At 47.2% G+C, this 24,395-nt stretch overlaps 1 protein-coding gene and 1 long non-coding RNA gene across 6 annotated transcripts in view; one reads left to right on the forward strand and one right to left on the reverse strand.

The window, feature by feature from the left end:
* Nucleotides 1–710: 710 nt before the first annotated feature.
* LOC138224985 (uncharacterized) lies at nt 711–11,934 on the reverse strand. Of its 2 annotated transcripts, none has more exons than XR_011183513.1 (4): nt 11,890–11,934; nt 10,468–10,531; nt 9,734–9,885; nt 711–1,366 (listed from the first exon to the last, which is right to left on the reverse strand). It is a non-coding gene; the product is annotated as an uncharacterized lncRNA (long non-coding RNA). The 2 variants fall into 2 exon arrangements; XR_011183519.1 differs by lacking the exon at nt 711–1,366 and adding an exon at nt 6,350–6,692.
* rapgef3 (Rap guanine nucleotide exchange factor (GEF) 3) overlaps nt 9,754–24,395 on the forward strand; it is a 45,191-nt gene continuing 30,549 nt past the window's right edge. Inside the window, exons 1-3 of one of the 4 annotated variants that reach the window (XM_006629357.3) lie at nt 9,777–9,843; nt 13,590–14,135; nt 22,170–22,214. In XM_006629357.3, coding sequence (XP_006629420.3) covers nt 13,995–14,135; nt 22,170–22,214 — 186 coding nt within the window. In that variant the 5' untranslated portion in view covers nt 9,777–9,843; nt 13,590–13,994. Of the gene's footprint in view, nt 9,844–12,697; nt 14,136–22,169; nt 22,215–24,395 lie in introns of those variants that run through there. The other 3 variants (XM_069183201.1, XM_069183245.1, XM_069183134.1) reach the window with 3 other exon arrangements.

Genomic DNA, 24,395 nt, shown 5'->3' on the forward strand with positions numbered 1-24,395 from the left:
CGAGCCAAGAGCTCCCTCTGCTGGCTGTATACAGGCAGCGTTAACAGAGCTGCGGGGAACAGTCGATGTGAATCAGTTTCCGTGCGTGGTTATTGCTACAATATTTAATAAAGTCGGTCTTCTCGGAAGTCGGGTTCGGTATCTTAAAATATGAATTCCGAAACACGAAGTGATGTAAGATTCCAGAAATCGAGAAAGAAATTGTTGTGCTCCTAACTCTTAATTCAGTCTTATTTTTGGGATAATATACTGTATGTTCAAGTGGATAAAGCTGTTTTGTGAAGTGCCCTGCGTGTGGTTCAGACCAGCAGATCAGATGTCGCGCTACTCTGCGCTTCTCGTAATTTGTCTAAACCACATCCTTCATACAACAGAAACTGTCTGAACTCTCCAGGTGTAACTTATTGCAGCTATTTATTTTGGCTTTTGCTAACGGTTCCCACGGTGTTGTCCGAAAATCAGAAAAATCTCTGCGCAAGTTAAAATGTGGTGTTGTCCTCTTTCCTCTTTGATTTCCTTCACCCGATTTTGATCTCATTAACGGAGATGGAGGTTTTAAACATTGTTCAGTGATTTAAATTGCACCTATTTGCTTACTAACTCTGCAACCATACTCTCATTTTGTTTCTTAAATTCATTGTATTGCTCTCCAGAGCGACAGATCTGATCTAAGTAATTCGAGATCAACAAGCCTGACTATATTACGTGTAAAGTTGTAGAAGTGAAATGTAGAACTGAATTAAAACATCATCTGTATGTTAACTGGCTGTATGCTTTAGCAAACACTAAGGAAAATGTAAAAAGCCTGAGAAAAAATTCAAGATTAGGCAAGAAAAAACTGACACATCACAATGTAACAAAGTAATAAAGATGGCAAACAGAAAATTAGGATATATAGTTAAAAGTTGAGAATGTTAATTAATGTTAAGAGTGTAAATTGCACTTTTGCATCCATCCAAAGAGTATTTAAATATATATATTACTATTCTGAAATCAGATCAGTTAAGAACAATTAGCATTCATTCTTAAAGGTTTCAAGGAATGCTACACCGACAGGCTACATACAGTATCTGCACCTTGTGAAGTTCTGAACAGAGCAGACTATGAGGCAATTCAATTTCCCTATGGACCTGGGGTGCTGTCTGTGTGGAGTTTGCATGTTCTCTCTGTGTTCCCATGTTTTTTTTTCCAGGCTCTCCTGTTTTCTTCCCACAGTCCAAAGACGTGTTGGCAGGTTCTTTGGCTTCTGGGAAAATGGCTCCTGGTGTGAGTGTCTCTGTGCCCTGTGGTGGACTGGCATCCCACCCAGGGTGTACCCTGCCTTGCGCCCGTTGCTTGCTGGGATAGGCTCCGGCTCCCCTGTGCCCTGAATTAGAAGAAGCAGTTAGCAAATGGATGTATGGAAAATTCACCTGGGCTTTGAACATGTCCACCCAGGAGCCAACGTCTTTGGAATCAGCAGCAAAGCACCAACCTGGACACAAGTGGAAACTATGGGGAAGTGGAGTGGAAACTGGGAAAAGGAAGACCTACCTTCCACAAAGGACTGTGAGTGACTGGCACAAGCCTCCCAGTTACGCATCAAAGCCGATAACCTGGATGAGAAGTAGCTGGGTAACAATAAATAGCTACTAGCAGCTTAAAAGACAAGACGTCACCATTCTTGCGCTCAGAGATAGGCTGCCGATGCTCAGAAACCTCCTTTTATTTAAGTAGGTTGGGCCATTTTATAAAAAGGTGGTTGCTCAAAATTGAGTAGGGAGCCTGCCTTTACACTATTTCTCCTGCAAATTCAAATGCTTGCATTTTTCATAGCCTGTGCAATCACATCAAAAGTAAGCTCACACAACTGCTGTATGAGAAGAGAGCTTCTGCTGTGGTGGTAGGGGCTTTGTGCACTTTACCACCACCACAGGAAATGGAATAAACAAGATGCTCTGCATAGATCGCTGTTCGCTTAGCTCAGGAAGGTAGTGTGTATTTTTGTATTGTCTGGGGCTGTGACCTCGGTCCCACTCACTGCAGCTGTTGTTTAGGATCCCCAGCGCCGCTTCAGATTTACGGGTCTGATTATTGCAGTTTGCTGTCCTTCCCACTGGCATACAGTGCCGATCTGTCTTATTACACATGCAACACCCAGCCTGGTCAACGCTGTCTCATGCTGACCTCTGACCCCTGCTCACAGCAACAGGTCGTGGTCCAATCACAGAGCAGCAGGAAACCAGCATGAGCTCCACTTCTACCACAATGTATCACACCACAATGCTGCGATTAAACTAGCTAGAAACAGTCTGCTTCTTGTGGACGTGAAAGCCTGCTGAGACTGAACCTCCTTCCAAAGGACTCAGGTAAATACCATCTCTCAGATGTCTGTGGGAATTTTCCTCATTTCAATGTTTTGTCTTCTTTCCCATCCATAAGGTCTGATAAAACTAAGCAAATAAGTAACAATGCAGATTTTTATGTTCCCTCTCTTTATTTACCTGCCTGAACTGTGCCTTTTGTGCATTTGCTGTAGATCTGATGTTTTGTTGTGGGCATGATTTTTTTTTGTTGTTGTGAAGTTTGGGAATTATTTTTTTTTTTACATAACATAATTACAACCTTGGCTAAAGTTGTATTTAGATTTCTGAGGCAAGGAAATATTTGTCCGAAGGGTGTTGAGTCCAGTAAACTGGGTTGTCTCTGAAAAGCCCATATGCTCTGTTTTAGCCATGTGGATCAGGGGTCTTGTACGATGGTACTATACTCCAATAGACCCTGGCCTTATACTGTAGGTCACCTGTTTTTAAAGATGAGCAACACCTGTGAGCTACTGAGGAATTAAGCAAGTCATATGTTAAACTCAGAGAACTCTGATCCTTGAGGGCTGAAGAGTACACAGCCTTTAGTCCTGAATGATCTCTAATTAGATGGTTCAATTGTTGGATACAGAATTTTCCCATATCTTTAGAAACTGGCAAGTTATACAGTCAAGCAAAAAGAAACACAAGCTACAGCCACGAAGATGCTTCCGCAGCAGAATATAAAATATCCGAAGAACAAAATCTTACCCACTACTACAACTCTGCGAAGCACTGATTCAAGAGACCGGTTTTTGTAATCCGCTGCTGTGATTTGTGTTCTTTCCACGTCTAAAGACTGCGCCTTCTTGACCGCGGGCTGCCTGAGCCTGCTTTCGTTCAACCAGATGACTTTTCTTTTCTCCGCCACACACACCTGAGGTTTTCATTTCCCGGCTGTGTCAGTCCAGCGATGCTGAACGCTTCACGCATTAAACCACAGCACCTGACTTGTGAGAGGCGCCACCGTGCCAACAAGCATCTCTACAAGCAACTGCAGAGGGGCAGGGAGACAGACAGTCAGGCACAAGACTGACATTCGCACCGTGGGTGGGCTAGTGTATAAGGGGAAAATAGGACATTTTTCATGTTTTCTTTCTGGGGCTGGGGGGGAGCATTTTTGTATGAATATTGTATAGCTGCAGATAGATTAAGATCAGGGGAAATCGCATATGTTCCCTCTAGCAAATGGGCTAGATGAGTCTTCATTTTACCTTTCTCATGGTACATTCAACAGATAATCACTAGAAATAGACCACTGGATAGGCAGTGTATTTAGATGGTACAGGTATATTATTATCTGGTCCAGAAGACCTTATAGCCTTGGATCATGGGAATGTGTGTCAGACCTATTGCCTCTTGCTTTAGTGGAACATGGCTGTTACAGAGGGAGAGGCAGAGCGAACAGGATTATTGTGTGTGTGTGTGTGTGTGTGTGTGTGTGTTTAAGGGGGGGGCGGTTGTCTCTCCAGGGAAGTGTAAGAGACAGCTGTGATTCCGGTCTGCTCCAGACCTCCTCCCCTGCCTGGAACTTCCTCCCCTGTCCTTCCCCACACTGTGGCTCAGCCGGCTTGCGCTGCTCTGTGTGGGAGATGAAGCTACCCACTGGCCCAGCGCCCTCTGGGATACCTGCTGGAGGACAGGGTTTCCACCCTGCCTCTAAACTGACAGACGCGAAAGCGATGCATTATAAGGAAAATCCAGTGTAAGCGGTGAATGATACGTGTTGTAATAATAATAATAATAAACTTTATTTTATATAGCGTCTTTAAAGGTGGCTTCTCAAAGCGCTTTGTTGTAGGACAACATCTCTCCTTGCTCCCATTTCAAACTGGCTGACGTGCCTGAAAGATGAGTCTCAGTCCTGCTGCTGGAGGACCCCTGTGTTTCCTCCTCCTGTGTGCTTTCAGCTTCTGGAAAAGCAGCCACAATTTTATTTATATTTATATTATAATAAATATGAATGTGACAGATTCGGGTTCTATGGGTATGTGCCCTTGCCGCTGCCACCCCATGGGATCGAACCCGGGTCTCCGGCATCACGCAACAGGGAACTTGCCGGCTGAGCTAAGGGAGACCTCCCTCGGCCCAGGCAGCCAAGCTTCCCTGTTGTGCGCAGGGATGTATTCGTTACATTGATGTTGTGTACCAGTAGGAGGTGCTCTTCAGTCTGGACCAAGGTTCTGGAAACCAGTACGTCAGTATGGTGACCAGGGATATCGTGCAGCTGAAGGTGCTGCTCTATTTCATATCTTTATTCAAGCTGATCTGACATCCTGACATCCTCTCAGTCATTAAGGATCCCTGGGCCCTGCTCATGAGAGTAGAGGCGTTAACCCCAGTGTCCCGGCCCAACATTCGGGTCTCCCTGAAGTTTCCCTTAATTCCACTGGTGGAGCAGTTTCTCCCTCCTCCTCCTCCTGACCCGTCTTGGGCTCTAGCTGTCCCGGAAGGGTTATATGACCCCTGTCATCGAACTGCTGGTCTGATCAAACCTTTTCAGTCCGTTACTCTGCTCTGCTGCAGGAGAGCCGGGAAGAAATTCTGCAGTCAGGGCTCAGCTTGCTTATGAAGTCGCTGCTGTGTTTTCCGTTTAAGCAGAGTCCGTTTAGAGGTGTCCAGACGTGAGCGGGGCTGTGCTCCACTGGGACCCTACACACCTGAATGATGGCGGGTGTGAGGCCCGCATCTTGATTTGGGGTTGACACTAATGTCTATGAGATTTGTTCTTAAGAGCTGTAAAAGCAGCTTTTAACGGTCAGCTAGAGATCAGCTAGCCTAGTTGACTAGTTGACTAAGAGCTCGGTTAGTCTGGAGAGCAGAGGGCAGAGGGTTCCTCCAGGACCAGGGCAGTGACTGTCGGAGTAAGAGGGAATAGGGAAGGAGGAGAGAATGTGCTTGAGACAGAGAAGGATACAAAAGGCAGTCGCAGCTCGGCAGCGTTTGGGAAACAAAAGGGTGGAGTTCTGTAGCGGGAAGCGGGCCTCCCTTCCTGCATCCGACATCAAGTCCGCTCCCAGCCCGGAGCGGAGGAGGAGCAGAGGACGGGAAGACAACCGGCCCGCCCGCTGTCACGGGTGACTCACGCTGCGGGTATAGCACAGCGACTCAGCGCGGCCGAAGGAAAGGAATGCCAAGTCAAACGACATGCATGGAGACCGCGGTGCGGCCCAGGAAAAGAGAAGAGTGAGAACGGGCTCTGCCCACTCGCGGAAAACAAGACCCCAACATCCCACACAAACGAGCGCAATTACGCCGTTACACGGGTCTGCCGGTAGGTGGCAGCATTTCCCGCGCAACAATTTTCCTGCGCCGCATCCGTCGCCTGCTGGATAATGCATCTGTTAATGCTGGGCGGCTCGGCGGTCAGGGACGCTGACCCAAACCCACCAGGTAGCGGCCTGCGGGCGGACAGCACGGACCCCTGCTGTTCAACTCTTGAACTCTCTCTCCGAAGTTCTTTCCCACTTCCCCTTAGCTGTCCGGTACCTGCCGACTACCGGTCTCGTCGTGTCTTGAGCCTTAGACGGGGTTTACCAACCTGACCTGGATGAAGGGGTTTCTAGAGTGGGTGGCTGGTTTCACGCAGATACTGATGCAGACTCAAACCTGCCAGTCTGCAAGGAAGGCAAAGACGGCAGCAGTCCTGGAAGAACTGAATGGTTTCTTTATAGGAAGTGCTGTCCTGCTGCATTTTGTTTTTGCTAATTCCGTCAGCCTTCACCTTTCTAAAACTTGTATCGTGTCTCTGCGAGTTTCAATGCAGTAAAACAACTCGGTAAAAGTAAAAGAAATTCATGGTGGAGACATCTTCCACAATGGTTAATATTTTTAAACTTATTCAGTGTGAACTCTTACAAGACGATGACCAGATAAGCTTTATTGTCCCTTAGGAGAAACATTTTTATCGAAATATATTGCTGCTGTACATCTAAAAACAGTACACATCACGTCTGTGTATGCACATACATAACGCATTATATAACAACAAGTAGTCATGACATATTGCACATACTGCATTACTTAGATGTTGCATAATTGGTTTATACTGATACCCCCGTGTAATTTGTACTGCTTTAATAAATAAAGGAAGCCATGAATATTTGAATCTATTTGATCTACATTTGGGAATCCTAAAATGTTTTCCAGAGAAAAGAAGGTCTTATTCAGAATGAGGAAAATGAAAAGAATCTGATATACAGGATTTGTCTGCCTGTTTTATCATGGATTGTTCAAAAATTGTCCGCAACTAGGAGTGCAGCTTGGCTCCCATAATCTTTGGCAAGGTGAAGGTCAGCTCCAGATCTATCTCCCGTCCTCCAGAACCCAGGCTCATACAGTCTGTGGAAGCTTTTTTTTCAGTTGGGAGGCAGAAAAACAAATAAACAGGCTTTGTAATAAAACAAAAAACCGAGCCCCCCTTAGGGCATGCTGGGGAGGGTTTTAGCCCACCTTGGTGTTCAACTCTTTAATCTTTTTTTTCTTCCAGCAGTCCTAAACTTGAATATCTATGCAGAACCAAAGGTGATCATACTGTATGTTTCACCCACTGTGATCGTCAGAGAGCACAGAAGCAAAAAATAGCATTTTAATTTCCTGACTGTTTAAACAATGCCTTTAAAGTGGTATCTCGTACTACACAAGCATCTCTGCTTCCATTAATCTGTCAAAGAGCCCACTCGATTTTTAATTTATTTAGGAGTTCTACAATTTGTTCTGGTGACATTATTTGATGCCAGAATGTTCCGAACAGAATGACCTAAGTGTAGGGCTGCAGAATGTGAGAGAGGGCACAAATTAGTGTGGCACCATGTCCGTGTCCCTTTTCTCCCCCTCTGCTTAAACATAAACACAGTTCCTGTTGTCTTTTTTTTCCCCACTTGATCTGCTTTGAGAAAATTCTGCAGCATTAATTCTTATCAGATTGATTTAGAGGCCTGGAAAATAACATCCCACTCAGAAACAACTATGGGGCACAGGTATTGGAATATGTGACAAGACAAATAAAACTAAAGAAGAACAGACTGTTCAAAATATTTATATACAGACCCACGTAGTGGTTTTAATGAAGTACGGTGCCTCTGTTTGCTATTCAATTCCATAGTCAGAATCCTGCATTTATTCCTGGTAGAGTTCAGCCTTCTGTGGCCTCTTCTTTATCAGAAGAACCACTGTTTACATTCCCAAGAGCAATAAGTTGTAGGAACACCAGATTCCTTCTCTCTCCACGCACTTGTATCTACATCACCACCCCAGAAAAAAACGTCAGTCATATGGGTTTATGCCATAGCTACTGGCCATTAGCGTCCTCACTGAGACAGTCTTTTACATGGAAAAATAATCGGCCCCCTTGGCACTGAAGTGGCAGTAAAGACAAAATAATGTTCCCCATGTGTGAAACTCCCCAAGAGAGCACACAGCGTAAGCACTGCAGGAATCACAAGGCTGTCATTTAGTTATGTCTGGTAGGGCTTATCTGTATCAGACAAGGTAAAGCATCAAATGTCACAGATTGGTTGCATGAACTGTGAAGCAGTGCGGCACGGTGGAGCAGTGGTTAGCATGACCTGCTGCCTCGCCGTGCAGGGGCCCTGGGTTCGGTTCCAGACCAGGGTGCTATCTATCTGCGTGGAGTTTGCATGTTCTCTTCGTGTTTTGTATGGGTCCTCTCCAGGTGCTCTGGTTTCCTCCCACAGTCCAATGACATACTGGTAGGATCATTGGCTTCTGGGAAAATTGGCACTGGCATGAGTGTGTGTGTGTCTGCGGGAATGGACTGGCGTCCTGCCCACGGTGTATCCTGCCTTGTGCCCGATGCTTGCTGGGATAGGCTCCGATTCCCGTGGTGACCCTGAATTGGATAAAGTGCTTAGAAAATGAATGGATGGAACTCTAAAGCACAAAAAGCCTTACTCCATTTGGTCTGCTCACTGACTGAACAGTATCATCGGGTTGGCATTGCTGCACATTGTATATAGCACACCAGCGCCTCCTGGAGTATTTCAAAATGCAGAAGTGTGGAGTTTGGCAGCAATGATCAGATTCTGATTGGATCAAATTGCAGCTGGGGTGGTTCAGAGCAGGGTGAGGAAACCTTCCTCACCATTGGTGTGGCAGAATGTAACACAGTAGTATAACAGTAATACAGTAGGTACAGTTGTAATACAATATGTACATTGCATGTACATCTGGCAGTTAACTACTCTACTCATTTGTGTGGCACTATGTAATACAATAGCAGTGTGAAAGTGTGCACCCCACTGCACCCCATCGGGCCTGCAGTAGCGGTGCTGGACCGACTGCCAGCAGGATTAGGTTATCTCTGCAGCCGCTCCCCGTGACGGCCTGGCGCCACGCTGTGTCTGCTCTCCAGTCGACACCTGAGCTCCCAGCGGCTGGCAGCCAGGGAAGCAGGCAGCTGATTCCAGCGTACCGATACCGTACTGGTCTTACAGTAGGTGGCACCACCTTTCTTTATTCTCGGCCTGCAGCGCAATAGCGCAGGGGTTCAGCAACAGGATGAGTCAGGCAGCACGACTTCTGCGAGAGCAGCAAACAATTGCAGATCCCAAGTGTTTAAAAACATTCCTGCACAATATTCTACTTGGTAAATCTCTGCTCATTTTTAAGTTTTTGATTACTGTGATTTACTTATCAAAGGCCTTTTTTTTCTCAGGCCGCAGTTCAAATAAAGAATGCATTAACTTTTTTTTTTTCCATTCAAGACTGCTGTAACACTCCCCTGTTAGTCACTACTCGACTAACAAAACGCAGAAGAAATGTGTCGTCATTAAAAGTGCTGATGCTACAGATGCTCAAACTAATGGAAATAAATGCATGTTGATAGCAGGCTCCAGACTAACAGGTTTAATGATGTGCCACTGTGCCTGCCATTATGGCCTCTCAGTGTGAGACATAGCATTAGAAGTCTGCAAACTCCAGAATATTATGTAGATGCAATAGCAGTGGTCTGCGCAGTTTCCTTTTGAGTAAGGCCCCCTGTACTAGGACACTGAAGAGCTCAGATTTGTTTCAAAGCCCCAAGAGGAACTGTGGGAGACTGGGACTTCTTACATAACTTCCAAGGGCAGGAAGGAAAGTACACAATGGCTGGGGTCATTCCACTGTTTGTGTTACACCACAGGCAGGGGAAGAAAAGAAAGAGTGCTGGGAAAAACAAGAGAGCTGTCCACTACTGCCGGTGGCCCCCGCGCCCTGAGTTCTCTGCCTCTGCATGCTGTGTCCTCTGAGTGGCCTCTGTGCTCGGTGACACTTCTCAGGGAAAAGACAACCAAGACTCAGAACTAACAGTCGACCCCTCCTCCCACCCCTTCTCTCTTTTTCCCCAGTCACTGCCAGTCCATTTACCCAACTGCTTGTCATCCGCTCACCTCTAAACCCAGCGAGGACCATGGAGGACTCGGAGCACCATGCAAATCCTACGCCCACACCAGGAACTTCTGCAGATCAGGAACTCCCGGAGAAGCCCGACTGTGCTTCGGTAACAATGGAATCATTGTTGTATTAGAATTGTGGAAAACATCTGAAGGAGGAGATACAGAGCCTGCCTTTAAAATAGATTACAGGAGTAATAAAAATGGGACACAACACCAAGCACAAAACGGAGCAGACACAAACATCTGCATCTGGTTTAATGAGATATAGACCTACTTGACTAACACCTGTGATACAGGTGAACTAACATGAGGCAGCCTGGATATGAGCCAACAGTCATGTGGGAGGCTGATGTTTACACCATAGGCAAAGACAGGATTGTGGGAAAACAAGACAGTTCCAGAAAAAAAAAAAAACATCTGAATTGTTTTAAGAGGTGCTCATTTTGATACAGTGAATATATAATGAATGCATATCAGTAATAAGCTGATGCACACTCAGGCCTTGGAGAAAACTCACATTATCCTATGTGAAAGCAAGGGCTGGCTCATCATCCTTCTGTGCTAAAATATTTAGCCGACAGCTAAATACTGACTGACAGCACGACCCCATGAACACGTGCCTTTCAAGAAGGCTGTACGTTTTTTAACATCTCCTGTTACTATTAACTGCGCCTATATCAGAAATCGGTCATATACACAATGCACGCAGGCACGTACACAAAACATACCAGTGTCAGTGTCCCGAGACTTTCAGATTCTTGTGGGCCTCCAGGCAGAACGATCTATTGATTTCTGGGCAGAAAAAAACAAACAAACAGTTGCGTAAGAGTTTGCCTGTTTCGGTCATTCAGATCGCCTTGTTTCCATGTCATGGAAGTCACTCTGATAAAGGCCGCAGAGTGTCTATGCTGAGCCACTCTGAGCTGTGCTCTCAGAGTCTTAGAAGGGTGCAGAGGTGCGAGATTGAAGCAGAAGTCCCAGCGCTAGTGTCTCAGATTCTCACAATCAGATTCAGCCACCAGCCCCGTCAGAGAGGTCAGTCAATTATTTGCTCGACTGGGAACTAATTTAACATTTGCCCCTGATCTGACGCAGTGTGTGGCTGTATAAATCCATAGACACCCGCTATCTATATAATAGTATATCTTTGTACGCTGGCAGCCCTGTCGTTTGAAGTGCGGATCAGTGCTGTGGACACGTTGGCTGGGTGTGAAAACGAGGGGGTGTCCCGAGGGTGCCCCTCTCATTCAAGTTGTCTTCATCTCTCCGCAAGCGTCCATTAGAGAGGACAGGAGAGGCACAAAGGAATGGGAAATAAAGGATGTGGACTTCAGGACTGAATCTGGATGCTGGCGTTCGTCTCCTGAAGTACACAAGCACAGCTACAAAACCAGAAGGAGCCACTTGGTCTATTTTCAGTTCACCTCGGTTTTTGGTAGCTAAAAGGTCCAAGGATCATCTAGCCTGGTTTAAAAGAGGAAGTCAGGGTGCTGGTTTTGGTAACATGGCTTGGCAGCTTGTTTCATACTTTCATAATAAGCTGCTCTACAGCCTTATTGGGATATTCTGCATTGAGAAAAAGCGAATTCGGCGTAAACAAGAGAACCCTTTAAATCTAGCGTTTGTTTAGCGACAATCTCTCGCTTTCTGCACAGGGGGGCATATTTATTCCTCACTGTGCCTTGATCATTGTACATCCTACCCCTCCAACCGTCCAGCTCTGCGGAGAATCAACCGTGGTATAGCTCTGAAAACACCAGCTTCACGCACACGCACTCAGCACGGGGCGGAGACTTTTCTTGAGGGGACAATGTTGCTTCTGGGCCTGTTGTCATTTCAGTCTCGACTGCAGCGCATGTCCGGTCTCTGACAGAGCTGTACACTCAACCTGGAGCCTGGTGTGTTGACTGAGACCCCGGCCCTCAGCTCTGCCCCGGCCGCAAGCCAAGGAGACGAGTTTAGAAAATAAGGACCCGTCTCGCCTTCATCCGCTCTTCTCGCCCGAGAGCCGTGGTGTGACGCTGTAGTTCCTCAGAAGAGCAGGGTCTAATACAGATGCATCTCACCACTCTCCCCAAAATAAAGATAAAGAACATCTATATTTAGTTTAAAAAAAAAGTATTGGTATTCGTATGTGTATCTATATTTACCTGCGGTGAGGATTCACCAAGGTTATACACAGGCTAAAGACGCAGTAAACACTGACTGAATTGAGGTTTAGTGGCTTTGCGGTTACACCCTCCCCTGCCCCCTGACCGCCCCGGCGCGTTATCTACCCGGCTCCACCCGCCTTTCTGGGGGCAGAAGTGGCAACGCCCGGCACGGGAGGAGCTGCTTACCCCCATGACAGGGTTACAACGCAGAACACGAAGTTAAAATCCGGAACCAGACCGATCCATTCTCAGCCCGCAGCAGCGCACATGAACCCAAGCTCTCACAAAGCGCTTCCACCCCAATACGGCGGGGTGAACGATGACCAGGGAAAGTACTTGCATACTTGGGGGGGTTGCCAGTTTTCCTTTAATTACTGCGATAACTTCGTTTCAACTTGCAGGGCTGCCACTCCATTCTAGCTGCACGGGTCCGTCTAAAACATCTCAACTTGTCAAAGCAAATGGCCCTACCTATCACAACACCTAGAAAATGTACCCCTCTGAAATCTTCGATGTCGGGGGATAAACATAAGTTGCATTTTACCAACCGCCTTTCTAGGGGTACGCATTAGATGTGTGCTTCAACCGAACATGCCAGTAAGGGGGATCGTCTCTTTTTTTCGAAAATGTAATAAAAAAATAGCTTTCAGCTTCACGTGTAAAATTTTAGAAGTGCGCGGGAGCTCGCCAGACCACAACTCGCCTTTCTAGTTCTTCAGCTCCAGCGGGCATTTCACGCGTGACGCGTGAGCACTTTTCACAAGTCAGACTCACAAGTTCAAGTTTATTGTCATTATACTCATATACAGGTATATGGTATAACGAAAAGCTATTTAGCTAGCTCTCGGACATAAGTAGTACAAAGAAAAAAAAACAACAACAACAATACAATTGTATAACAAAAGAAAGACAGAGTCAACAGGTAGAGTGCAAAGAACAACAACAGGCGATTTTCGGAGTGGGGGCCGAGTCTTCTCCGAGCGCCGGCGTCCCGCGGCCGAGCTCGCCCTGTAAATATTTGCTCTGCTTGGTACAGGGTGTGCGTCTGAGGTACAGAGAGTTACGAGCTCCGGATACCCCCCGCAGGCGGTTGTCTACTGTACATCTTTACTCCGCATCTGCAGCAGCAGATCAGCTCAGGACGTGCTGAATTCAGACGAATTCTGCGCTGGTTCTTGGACGTGTCCTTTCGCCTTCTGTCAGCAGCGGAGCCTCGCTGTTACTGGAGCACTGGATGCCGAGAACTGGAAAGGAGTAACGTGGAATTTCCCTGCACGATTTGGTGTTTTTCTTGCCCTTTTTCTTGAGCGCCTAAGGCTGCTGGCATCAAGGTTGTCGACACCTTTAAACTCCCGTGAACGCGAAAAGGGAATAGTTCAAACTCCCGCGTCTCGAAATACCACGTTTTGTAGATATTCGATATAAACATTATATATATATAGCGGCCAACTAACAGTAATAAGTATGTAATGGAAACAGCTCTCATTAGAGTATAACACATAAATTAAGAAATTACTGGGATTTGTCGTTTGCAAAAAGCGCGACCAATGTATATAGCCGCTGAACAGAGAAAGTAGTGAGGTGGTTCCTTTGTAAAGCGTTTCTTTAGGCATCGCTCTGCCGCTGCAGTTAAGCATTATTTAGTGTTGTCTGGAACCCAGCCCTCCAGAACGAACTTCAAAGAATTGCTTTCACAGGTTTTCCAGATTTCGCTTTAATCTTGCCAAGCCCGTGCTACAACCTGCCGGAGAGGCGACGGAGGGGACGTTTAGCTCCAAACGCGGCGCTTCTTTAATTAGAAGACGCCTGTGACGGACCTCCACGCAGTTCGCTCGCCTACTGTGCTTCGCGTTGCTCGGCGCGGCGGAGCGGAGCCTGAGCGAGTGTGTTAGGCGGCGGGTGGGAAGGCGTGTGGGCCGGGAAAGGCAGCGGCAGCGGCCCCTGGCGTCCAGTCTGCTGTGCCGAGTGCGCAGACACTTCTGCCGGAGTCCCGTCTACCTGCCGGCGATGCGGGCGCCCCGTGGAACACCCTGCCGCGCCAGGACGTCCCCCCGCCGCGAGACACTGCCACACGGGCGCCCTGTGCCCACGAAGAACGTCGGATGCGGGTGTTAACAAAAACTGGGGAAGTTTTTCACGCAAGAGACGCCAGAATGCATTTGTTTCGGAGTCACAATTACCGTGTCTACCCAGACCGCTGCACGCTGGAGACGGACACCTCACCCATCCGCGGGATCAGCTGGGTACGTTTTACTTTGAATTATTGGATTAATCGCAGTCTGTCCTCTGCTTCCCGCTAACACCACACACATTACGCATTTTGTCTGGTGTGGGATTTATTTAGGAGCGGCGAAGATACTAAATTGTGTCGGAACCAGCTTTCAATCACGGATAAGGTAAACCGTTCACTTGACCCAATTAGTTATGTGACGTTCAGAAAAAGGTGCAAGTCTCCGTAGTTTGCCTTGGAGTATTTGCGAAGGGTACGTAAACAGTATGCTGCCTGCTCAGATTCTTCTCCACGACGTCGTGCTGCTGTCGCAGGCGCTCTTAGGACGAGCAGGTGTTTTCGATCTGGGAATTAAATGCCCGAGTTGAAGCAGCTGAACCACAACTAACACATCGGTTCTGAAACCCTCACCGGGGCGGGAGCGCATTACAAGTCCTACCGTATAAAGAAGCCCCGACAGTTTCAGAAACTCTCAGCTTACGATCACATCCATTTTCTATGTCCTACAATACATCGTTCATTTTTAATAACACCGCGTCTATGTTGTGTGCAGGTCGTTTTTATAGGTCCTTAGTTTACGCTGATGTGGCCACCTCTAACGCGCTTGGGTTACTTTCCGATGTTTGCCTCGCTGTCAGTGTTTTCCTAGAGCATTCCTGCACTAGACTGTAGGGAAAACAAGCAATTTGTGGTTAATAAACTGAAAACGATAGTATCGCGATTATAACAGTTGCATGAGATAAGTTCAATTAGAAAGAACACGGGGAAAAAACAAAGCACGATGATGACATTTCCGAACTATTTATTCTGCAGCGTCCAGTGTTTTTGCAGACTTTCCCGTGCGCCTTGCACTGTTGAAGATAATCGGACGTGCACACCTCAGGGTCTATAAGTTTGACAGCCCTGCGATCGGTCTTCTTGAGAGTATTATACTCTATTCCAAAGCGCCTTCGCTCATCTGCCTGTGTGTCTTAAGAGCGAAGGCTGTCGTTTGTTGTTGAGGCACTGGATAATAAACGCACGCTGTTCCATTTCCCTTCCTGCTGAAATCTGAGAATACGATGGCAACGCGTGGAAGGAGTCAGCACTCCGGCTAAGAAATGGTTAATCTACACTGACTTCTTGTTTACACTTCCAAGTACGGCATAAAGCCAAGCCCTTTAGCACCTACTGTGGCAGAGATGAGAGCTGATCAAGGCGGGTGTTAGTGGAGCAGGTTGTGGGCCTGTTGTAAAAGCAGTACGGTCTGTGTTGTAAGTTTAGACATGGCAATGGCATCAGTCGTCAGTCGGGGGTTCTGAATGCAGCTTTCGTGCTCGAATGCAGCATGGTGCAAGCAGCCACCTCCTCACTGGGCCCTGCTGGCTCCCGCTGAAGTGCGAGATGATAAAGCACAGGGGGTGGAAAGTTTGCCTCCTCCTCACTCCCCCGTTCCCGGGCTCGTCCTGCTCGGTCGGGGGCAGATGAGAGGGGCTGAGAGATGAGAGACCCACTCGGGTCTGCCTCTCAGCTCAGCTCAGTTTATTTGTCATGTGCACAAGTGCAGTAAAATGCTTATGTGCATGTAGGCTCCTATACAAAGACATTAAAGGAATCTGCAAAAACATAAACACTGAGCAGCAGCAGCTACAAGTTAAATAACATACAACCTAAAAAAACACATCACTGTGAGCCAGGGGTAGGAATCTGACAGCTTGTGGGACGAAACTGTCTCTGAATCTGGAAGTTCATGCCTTACGATTACCAGAGGGAAGGGGGCAGAAAAGTGAGAAACCAGGATGGCTGGTATCCTTAGCGATACTTCCAGCCTTCCTGAGACAGTGAGTTGTAAAAATGTTCACAACAGAGAGGAGCTGTACTCCAGTGATGGACTACCGGAGGTCGACCTGATCACCCCCTGTGACCCCTTCCAGTCAGACAACGAGCTGCTGCCAGACCACACTGTAATCCCACACATGAGCACACTCTCAAGAGCGCACCTGGAGAATGTGGTCAGGACATCTGAAGACAGACCAAATTCTTCCACCTGTTTGAGAAAGGCGCTGCTGTGCCTTCTTTGTAGCTCCAGTTAGATGCTGGGACCACGCTAAATCGTGAGTGATGAAGGTACCTGGGAAGACTCCCCAGGGTGTGGGCAGGCGCCGTGGGGCGGGGGGCCAGCGAGAGAGCGCACACTCCAAGCTGAACCTGGGGCTCGGAAACCCCAGCGGGGAAAAGCCTTTAAAACCGATCTGCTACCTTTACGGGCTCACAGGGGGAAGCAAACATCAGAACCTGATCAGAACTATTAATTCCCTATGGGATTAATAAAGTCTTATCTATCTAACCCCACCACAAATTCCTGATACAAGAAATTGTATATGGCCAATAAAGTGATCTTTATAAAGATCAAGTGGGGGGTCCTGGTTAGTTGCTTGTTTCCTCACTGAGAGCGAGTACTCACATGCTGCACACTCAGTGGAATATCTACTTCATACCCTTGGAGGCAGATTGTGTTGGGCTGTTGTCTCAGCTGAACGTCTGCGTGGGTCCTGACAGGAGCTTGACTGGGGATCTCCAGTAGCTCTGTGCTTCCTGCTTTTCGCCTCCATATTAACGGAGAAGAGCGACAGAGCTCCTCTGACAGCTCTCATGTCGAGGTGAAATGACGCACTTGAATTGCTGGCGGAGCCCACGCCTTTCTTCGAAAGCCGCCACCCCGAGGACGGCGTGAAGGCTTCTGCTGGCGTCAGGCTGCGCGTCACCTGTGGCAGGCCCGGCCCTGCCCCTCCGATCGGATCTCCGCAGTCTCCTGATGAGACACCTAAAAAATCTGGGACTCCTGGCACACAGCCCTAGGAGTCTACTTGGCGGTGTCAGCGTTGAGGAATCTGGTTTGGAACGTGCAAAACAGCTGAGTGGCACATACCTGCGTAATGACTCGAGTGCTTATGCCATTAGACTGTGTTTAAGGGCACGCCTTTTCCCAGGTGTCAATTATGACCTAAAATCACTGAGCAGCTAAAGCTTACCAGGCCTCCTCTGGCTTGCTGTGTGCGACACAGACATGACAACTATTTGTCATGCTCACAGAGATGCCACAGTACAAGAGAGGACATACCTACATTTTTTTTTTAACTGAGAATACTATTGCCGCCAGAATACACCTTTCCTTGCACAACCCTCTCTGCTACTGCATGAAAAAAAATCATTTTTCAGACTGGACCTTTTCTCAGGAAGGGTTACTAAAGATACTAAAAGCCGATGAACTGTATTAAATTCGCAGTGTCCTGTGGGCTGAAAACCCAGTTCAATGATCACCGCATGCGGCCGTATCCTTGTGTAACCTGCAGCCCAAGTCGAGCCCAGCACAGAGAGGCCGTAAAGCCACTCCTGTCAGGGGGGAGTGCGGAGATGGGGAGATGGGGAGTCTAGCACTCTTCCTGAGTGGCCCAGGGAGGGACTGAACCCTGAGCCTTGCTGCTCAGTCTAACAGCCATCTAGTCCCCTAGTTGTGCCTGGACCCTAGCTTTGTGCCTGTGGGTTTCATATCAGAATGATTCTAAATGTGAGGAGGCCATTTGATAGCTTATTGATCCAAAGATCTCGGGGTTTCCTCTTTGACAAGATGGCTGGGTAGCTTGTTCTATACTCCCACAACCCTTTGCGTAAAGTAATACCTATTCTGAGTTTTAAAAAGCTGAGAACAGACTTGCTCACCCTGTCTCCCACCCAAAACCCAGTGCTAGTTCCTGCATGAGAACACCCATGCTGGAGTCTTCTAATGATTTGTGTGGCATTTTACAGGAAAGGGTTTAGAATGACTCCAACTGAGTAGATTAAGACCTAGAACCGAAGAACACGTGCTGAATATCCTGGGGAGTACCAGTAGGTACTTCTGGAATTGTTTAGCTATCTACACTCAATTGCAGGGAAATTGTGCCATCTCTCCCCGATTCATTGGGTATCACGCGTCCTGCTGCATGCATTTCAAACAACTGAATATCTGTTCCTTGCGGCTCTGATACCAAATGTATTTAAAACCTTCCAGAAGTAGTGTTCCTCTGAAACTGGGTCTCTCAGTGCTACCCACTCACAAAAGTCACTGTGAGGCTAAAGAAACTGGGGATATTTTTAACAGCAAAATTACTCTGGAAAAGGGGAATTGAGGATGTACTCATTTACCGCTGGTAACCAGCTGAGCAACTGCGCTTGGCGCAACACGTCATGTGTTTACACTGTCCTCTGGAGAGAGACAGTGAGTCCTAGTGTGACGAATGACCTTCAAAGGACATCCATTAAATGAACAGAGCAAGTATGCAGCTTTTTTCTAAAATTAGAATGCCTGAAACCTCAGCGATGCTGTGTTCTCAGAGTTGATGTTTTCAAGGCAAGGACATGGTTTGTCTTTAGACTCACTGTCTAGTCTGATTCAAAGCAATATCAGCCTGTTCTATTCTGCTATAGCCGGACAGTTCCCCTTCCTTACTGTCTGCATCCTTATCACCACGGGGGGTATAAACAGTACCATGATACGGAAACCCTGCCATTGCCTGGCTTCAGAGTTAATACAACCATGACAAAACACCAAGCACGAAACGGAGCTGACGCAAACCCCATTGCGGCTGGCGGCATGAGCTTGTGCATTTAGCAGTTCCTGATGGAGTCGGATATGCACAAGACACTTATATCAAAGACATGGAAGTACAGCTGAAGAACTGCACAATTATACTGTTTGTGGTTGCTTTTGTGTATATACTTCATGGGAAGTTTGGAGGTTAAAAGTAGCAGAATACTGAAGCCCTTCATTAGATCTAGAGGCCGTCGGAGCCAAACTCTTGTTGCCAGGAGTAAGGAGGTTATTAGCTGTGGCAGTCCAGGGTCTGCCCACTCCTGACAGCTAGAGACTGGGCTCTCCCAGCAGAGTTTGTTCCGTCAACACAGGGGGAGGGCGGGGGGGAGCATTGTGTTGAACAGCTGGAGGCAGAGAGCCAGCCTACAGAACAACTTCTCTGCAAAGGGCTCTGTTCTGCAGGCGACTCCCCCTTCGTTTCTCTCATGTGGAGGCTGCTGTCTCCTGCGTGACCTGAAATCCCCTCCTCCCTCTCTTTCTCCGCTGTTAGCGAGTGAAGAGGGAAGATCCCGGGAAAAGATGAAACCGGTTTGAAATCCCAAGGCTAAGAACAACACACACTGCAACACTGGACGGCTCATTTGTGGAGGAGACGTGTCACCTCCACAATCATGGGAGCATGAAAAGATTTCCATGTAACCTGAGCTGCGTTAGTCGTGTGCCAGATTAATTTTAGGAGAGTGTGTTTGTCTTGTTAAGAACTGTATTTTCGTTTCCTAAGCAAGAACATGAACATTGTTCCAGGAGTTAAGCTATAACTCAGTCTTAACCCAGAGTAGGTGAGTGGACTCAATTGGACGTGATTCTGAACCGACCACAATGTCTGACATTTATTTCTGCATCGTTATTGTAACTATACCTATTTCTCAAAGTAATCACCCTATTTAACATGTTCATTACACACCTTCATCAAAAATCGAAGGTGCATGTCGTAAAAAGAGAGCACTTGAACTATCCAGTCACTCAAAGTCCCCTCACCTCAAATGTAGCAAATGGAATAATCCCCAAGAAAATTCATATTAGGATGGACTTAGTCTTGCATTGTGAAGGAAAGAATAGTGTATAGCACTGCTAAGTACTGCAGTAGTTCTTTGTCATGATGAAGCGTACGATTTTATTAGTTTATTTCTTTTGAGGTGTTTAGGTGGGGAGAAAACGCTGTCACATCCCCGGTGAATTCCACAGTTCTGTGCGAACCCGTGGGGACAGGATTGCTAAGCAAAGCTTCCTCTGAATAAAGCTTCCAGAGAAAAACGTAAACTACAGTCAGGCTCTGCCTGAATCAGGTGGTTCTGCAGCTTCAAAACAAGCACAGCAGGTGTCGCCTCAATGATTACTACTTTTGACAGGTAAAAAACAAATTAAGCCAGGGAGCTTGGAGCAACTTCCAATCCCGCATGACAAGAGGGAGAGACAGTTTTCACACAACCAGCTGAACGACAGGAAAGGAACCTTTTCTAAAAATAAACAATCCTTCCGAATAGGTTTGCATATTGTGGAGACAAACAAATTGGAAGGATATTGAGACGGTATTCAAAAGAGTGCAGACTAGATGAGTTGAATGGCCTCCTCTTTCCTTTGTAAGGTTCCCTGAGCTGTGTCCAGACATTTTCTAAAACCTCTGCAGGGCACACAGAGACACGAACACGCACACTCACACCAGGGCCAATTCTCCCAGATGCCAATTAATCTCCCAGCATGTCTTTGGACTTTGGGAGGAAACCGGAGCACCCAAGAGGAGACCCCCACACTCACATGGGGAGAACATACAAACTCCACACAGACAGCACCCCCTGTCTGGAATTGAAGTCAGTGCCCATTGCACCCGCCCACCTGCCCTCCTGTTTCCTAAGCCTATCTGAGGTGCCCGTTCAACAGCAAATGCTCCGGCTTCATTTACAATAGAACTAGAGAGGAAGAAGCAGCAGATGACATTCCAAATGATTTAGTTATATTTCAAGAATAGGTAAACACCTGACAGATAATGGTAATGTTCGATAGATGCTTATGGCATTTGTCTTTTACAATCTTGCAAACTATCCAATAATTCTCATGTGCTGAGCAAATACAGCATGTGCTTTCTTCAGTGTGTGCAGCATTGGTAGACATCACATAATTGAGTATGAAGTACTGGTTGGCACCTTGAATCTGCAGCAAGGTTGTTGGCATTTCTTCATTCTGATTTTGACTAACTTTATTTTCCCGCAGTTAATATACAGTATCCTAGTGACTCAAAGTTGAAAGAAACGTACAGGACACACATTCAAGGTTTTCTGGTGGAAACTGTTTCTTGACAGATGGATTCGTGAAATGCCTCTTTAGTTGTACACACCTGAACATTTTCCCTATCCTCGCATGTTGGTAAACATTTCAGTGCTGATGCCAAATCTTTATTCTATGCATGCTCCATGCTATCTGGGGAAAAATATTGAGGTAGTGAATGGAAAACCATCCTTCTCTGTGCCTGCATACAACCTTTTTGTGGTACACATGGGTGAGAGCTGACCTAAGGGGAGGGAAGCAGAGAGATTAGTGTACAAACTTGGCAGAGACTGAGAACATTCGTAAACTCTGCATACTTTGTAACTTGCTCTGGATTTAAAAGTATGGTCACCTATAACACAAACTTTTGAGACAGTTTAGAAAATTTACAATTATGAAACCTTAAGGCTCACTTTCTAACTGGGCGCACTGGTGGAAGAGAAACCAGAGGACACCAGACCCTCCAAGAGCCGAGTCTGACACCCCTGGGCTGGCTGTCCCTGAATGACCCCATCTCATTTGCAAACTTTATGATGACATTCAAAATGATTTAGATAAGGCTGACTGCGAAACTGGTAAATAAATCATAAAAGTCTTCCTGCACCACTCATGGAGAAGCAGTGTGGTGTTAGAGCAGGGATGTTGTTGTTAGAGATGTGGGAGGTCTTTACTGAGGATGCACTGAAGCACCAGAGACAGGGTGGACAGCGTGGACAGCGTGTGAGGTCATTCCAGATGTGCATCCCACTTGGGTGCACAGCTGGACGGCCCTTCCGGAAGTAGGGAGACGGGGATATCGGGGAAGAGGGGTGGAGGTGAGGGGGCTGGGAGAAGGCAATCGTGTTTTAGAAAAATAAACCTTCCAAGGAAATTAAGCAAAAGCACGCTAACCAGTCCTTGGGCTCCCATCTTGCTTGTTTAAAGTTGAAATTGTTGTTCACCCCCTCCTACTTCATGAGCTACGGCTCTTGTGAACAAGTGTGTGAAGATCAGAGATGTGTTCTAGGAGACAGCAGTGGTCTCGGGAAAAGTCCGTCGTTAGCAAAAACTGACTTAACATTCTGCTAAGGCTAAATCAATGTCCTTTTTTTAATTTTAGACAATATTGAGTATTGGTAATGAGAGATATTAGCTATTTTGTAATGTTTTAACACTGTGCATCTCTCTCTGCAGACTCCCCTGCCAGAGGAGCTGGACGCCCAGGACACAATGAGACAGGTGAGTGTTGCCGTGGAAACGACACTGGGGGATCCAAGCACAGCCTCTCCAGCAGGCCCCCATCCGTTGTCTGCAGAGCCTGACTGCCATCAAGAGAAGATGGGCCTGTTTTCCGGTCACGATTTTGTGCCTTTCCTCTAAAGCAGTGATTCTGGGTTCCGGTTCTGGCCCTGGATCTCTGTGTCTGCTGGGTATTGATCTATCGGCTGGTATAAGAACCAGAGGATGCAGGGCTACTCCAGGCCCAGGATGGTGAACCACAGTTCTGAAGATATGGAAGGAGGCTTGAAGAGATCTCAGTTTTCATTAGGCCTCCTAATCAGTGCTTTTGAACCCTTGTGCTGGAGAGTCACAAGGTCCTCACTGGTTTGTGTGCTTGGATTTTGCAAGTTGACGTGTTGAAAAGCCACAGCATGTTCAATCAGAGGAGCGCTGTAGTTTCCCAGACCACAGCTGCAGACGCTCGGCTGCCTTGAGTCTGGGTCTGTGAGGTTTCAGCTTTAGAAATGGAACGATTGAAAACCAGGGTAAAAAAAGGCTTAAACTGAGTCCGAAATCCCATCAAGAGGGATCCCAGCGGGGATAAGGAGGGACGGGCTCATGCTGTTTTGCTGTATCGGTGATTGTCGAGCCCCGAGTTCTGTTTGCCCTGCCCGAGCTTTGTTGACTCTGGAAGTGCAGGTCTTGCTTTGTTTTTTTCATTCCTCCCCTCTGCTGTAATTAGTGCCCAGTAATTTCCTCCGCTTCTGTCTGGGCTGTAAAATTCCAGGCGCAGCAGCCGAGCCCTGGCAAGAGGTCTAAAGTGCACTCCAGCGTCAGGAGCAGCCAGCCTCACACCCCCTCTCTTATCACAGTGGTGCTGGAAGAACAATCGGCTTCAGACACGTTCTGATAAGCACAGCTTCCAGCCTGCCGCAGCTTGGGATCTGACCCTCCAGCCTGCTGCTTCTCACCGTGCTGCGCCCAGGCTCAAGCACGCACAGACGCAGGCCGAGGGTACGTTCTCAGACGGCTTTGAGCCAGGGCTGTCCCTGTTCCACATGCAAGCTGATTCTGAGCGCTCTGGCCGACGCTGAGCGAGGCGCCTGCAAAGAACCGGAGCTTGCAAAGCTCACTTGATTATGGCCAGGGTTGGGTTTTCCCTGATGTTTTCAAAAAATAACGTGCCTTTGAAAAAGCAGCGCCATAGAGTTCTGATTATACAGTATATCCTTCATAGCAGCGTACTGGGACCTTGTACTTCTTTTGCATTCCAAAACATAAGCTGAAGTTCGACAAAACAAAAGGTGACTGAAATGAAACCGGTTTTGTTGTCTTCAGTTGTCTTTGCCTCACGGATCAGCGCAGCAGCTTGCCTGAGTGTCCAGTCTCTGCTTCTGAAGAAGTGGGAAGGGGAGCAGTAGTAGCCCAGATCTGAGGTTTTCAGAATGTGTAGGAACAGGTTTAATATAATGATAACAATAGTAATAATTGAAAGTGCTTTATAGGTAATGAAGACTCTCCTCCACCCTCACCAATGTGTAGCCTCACCTGGATGATGTGATAGCAGCCACCTGCTCCAGTACTCTCCCCACACACCAGCTATCAGTGGGGAGGAGAGCAGAGTGATGAAGCCAGTTCAGAGATGGGGATTATTAGGAGGCCATGACTGGTAATGGCCAGGGGAATATTTGGCAGTTTGTTTGCCGAAATTTAATTTGCGAGTGGTTCGTCAGAAGCAGAGGCAGGGATGTTGACAGGATAAACATGCGTATTTCGCTAGCATGTTGACTCGTGGGAGCGCAGTACACCAAGAGCAGGCTGGGTAATGACTAATACCCTCTTTAATTAGACCTCGCTGAAGGTCTCGAGTCCTGCCGATTTGGAGAGCATCCCAGCGAGGGTGGCTGAAAAGGTTCTGAGGCTGATGCAGATGGCTGGTAGCTGTTGTATTTATGAAGGTGTGTTGTTTGTGCAGTATTTGGAAAAACATACAAGGCGGCCATGTGATTCAACGGAGTCAAGAACCTCATTAATAAACCGCTTTCAGCTCTGGTGAACGAGACTTTGGGGAAAGTATTCTGTCCCCCATGCGTGCAGGAGGCCATCATGAGAAATTAACAGTCCTTTGATGCCTGCGATCACTGCAGAAACAGAATATGTATTCATAACGATTTTTTTTGATGAATCACAGTCTGCTCA

This window comes from Lepisosteus oculatus, chromosome 1 (genome assembly GCF_040954835.1).
Source record: "Lepisosteus oculatus isolate fLepOcu1 chromosome 1, fLepOcu1.hap2, whole genome shotgun sequence".
Taxonomy (NCBI): Eukaryota; Metazoa; Chordata; class Actinopteri; order Semionotiformes; family Lepisosteidae; genus Lepisosteus; species Lepisosteus oculatus.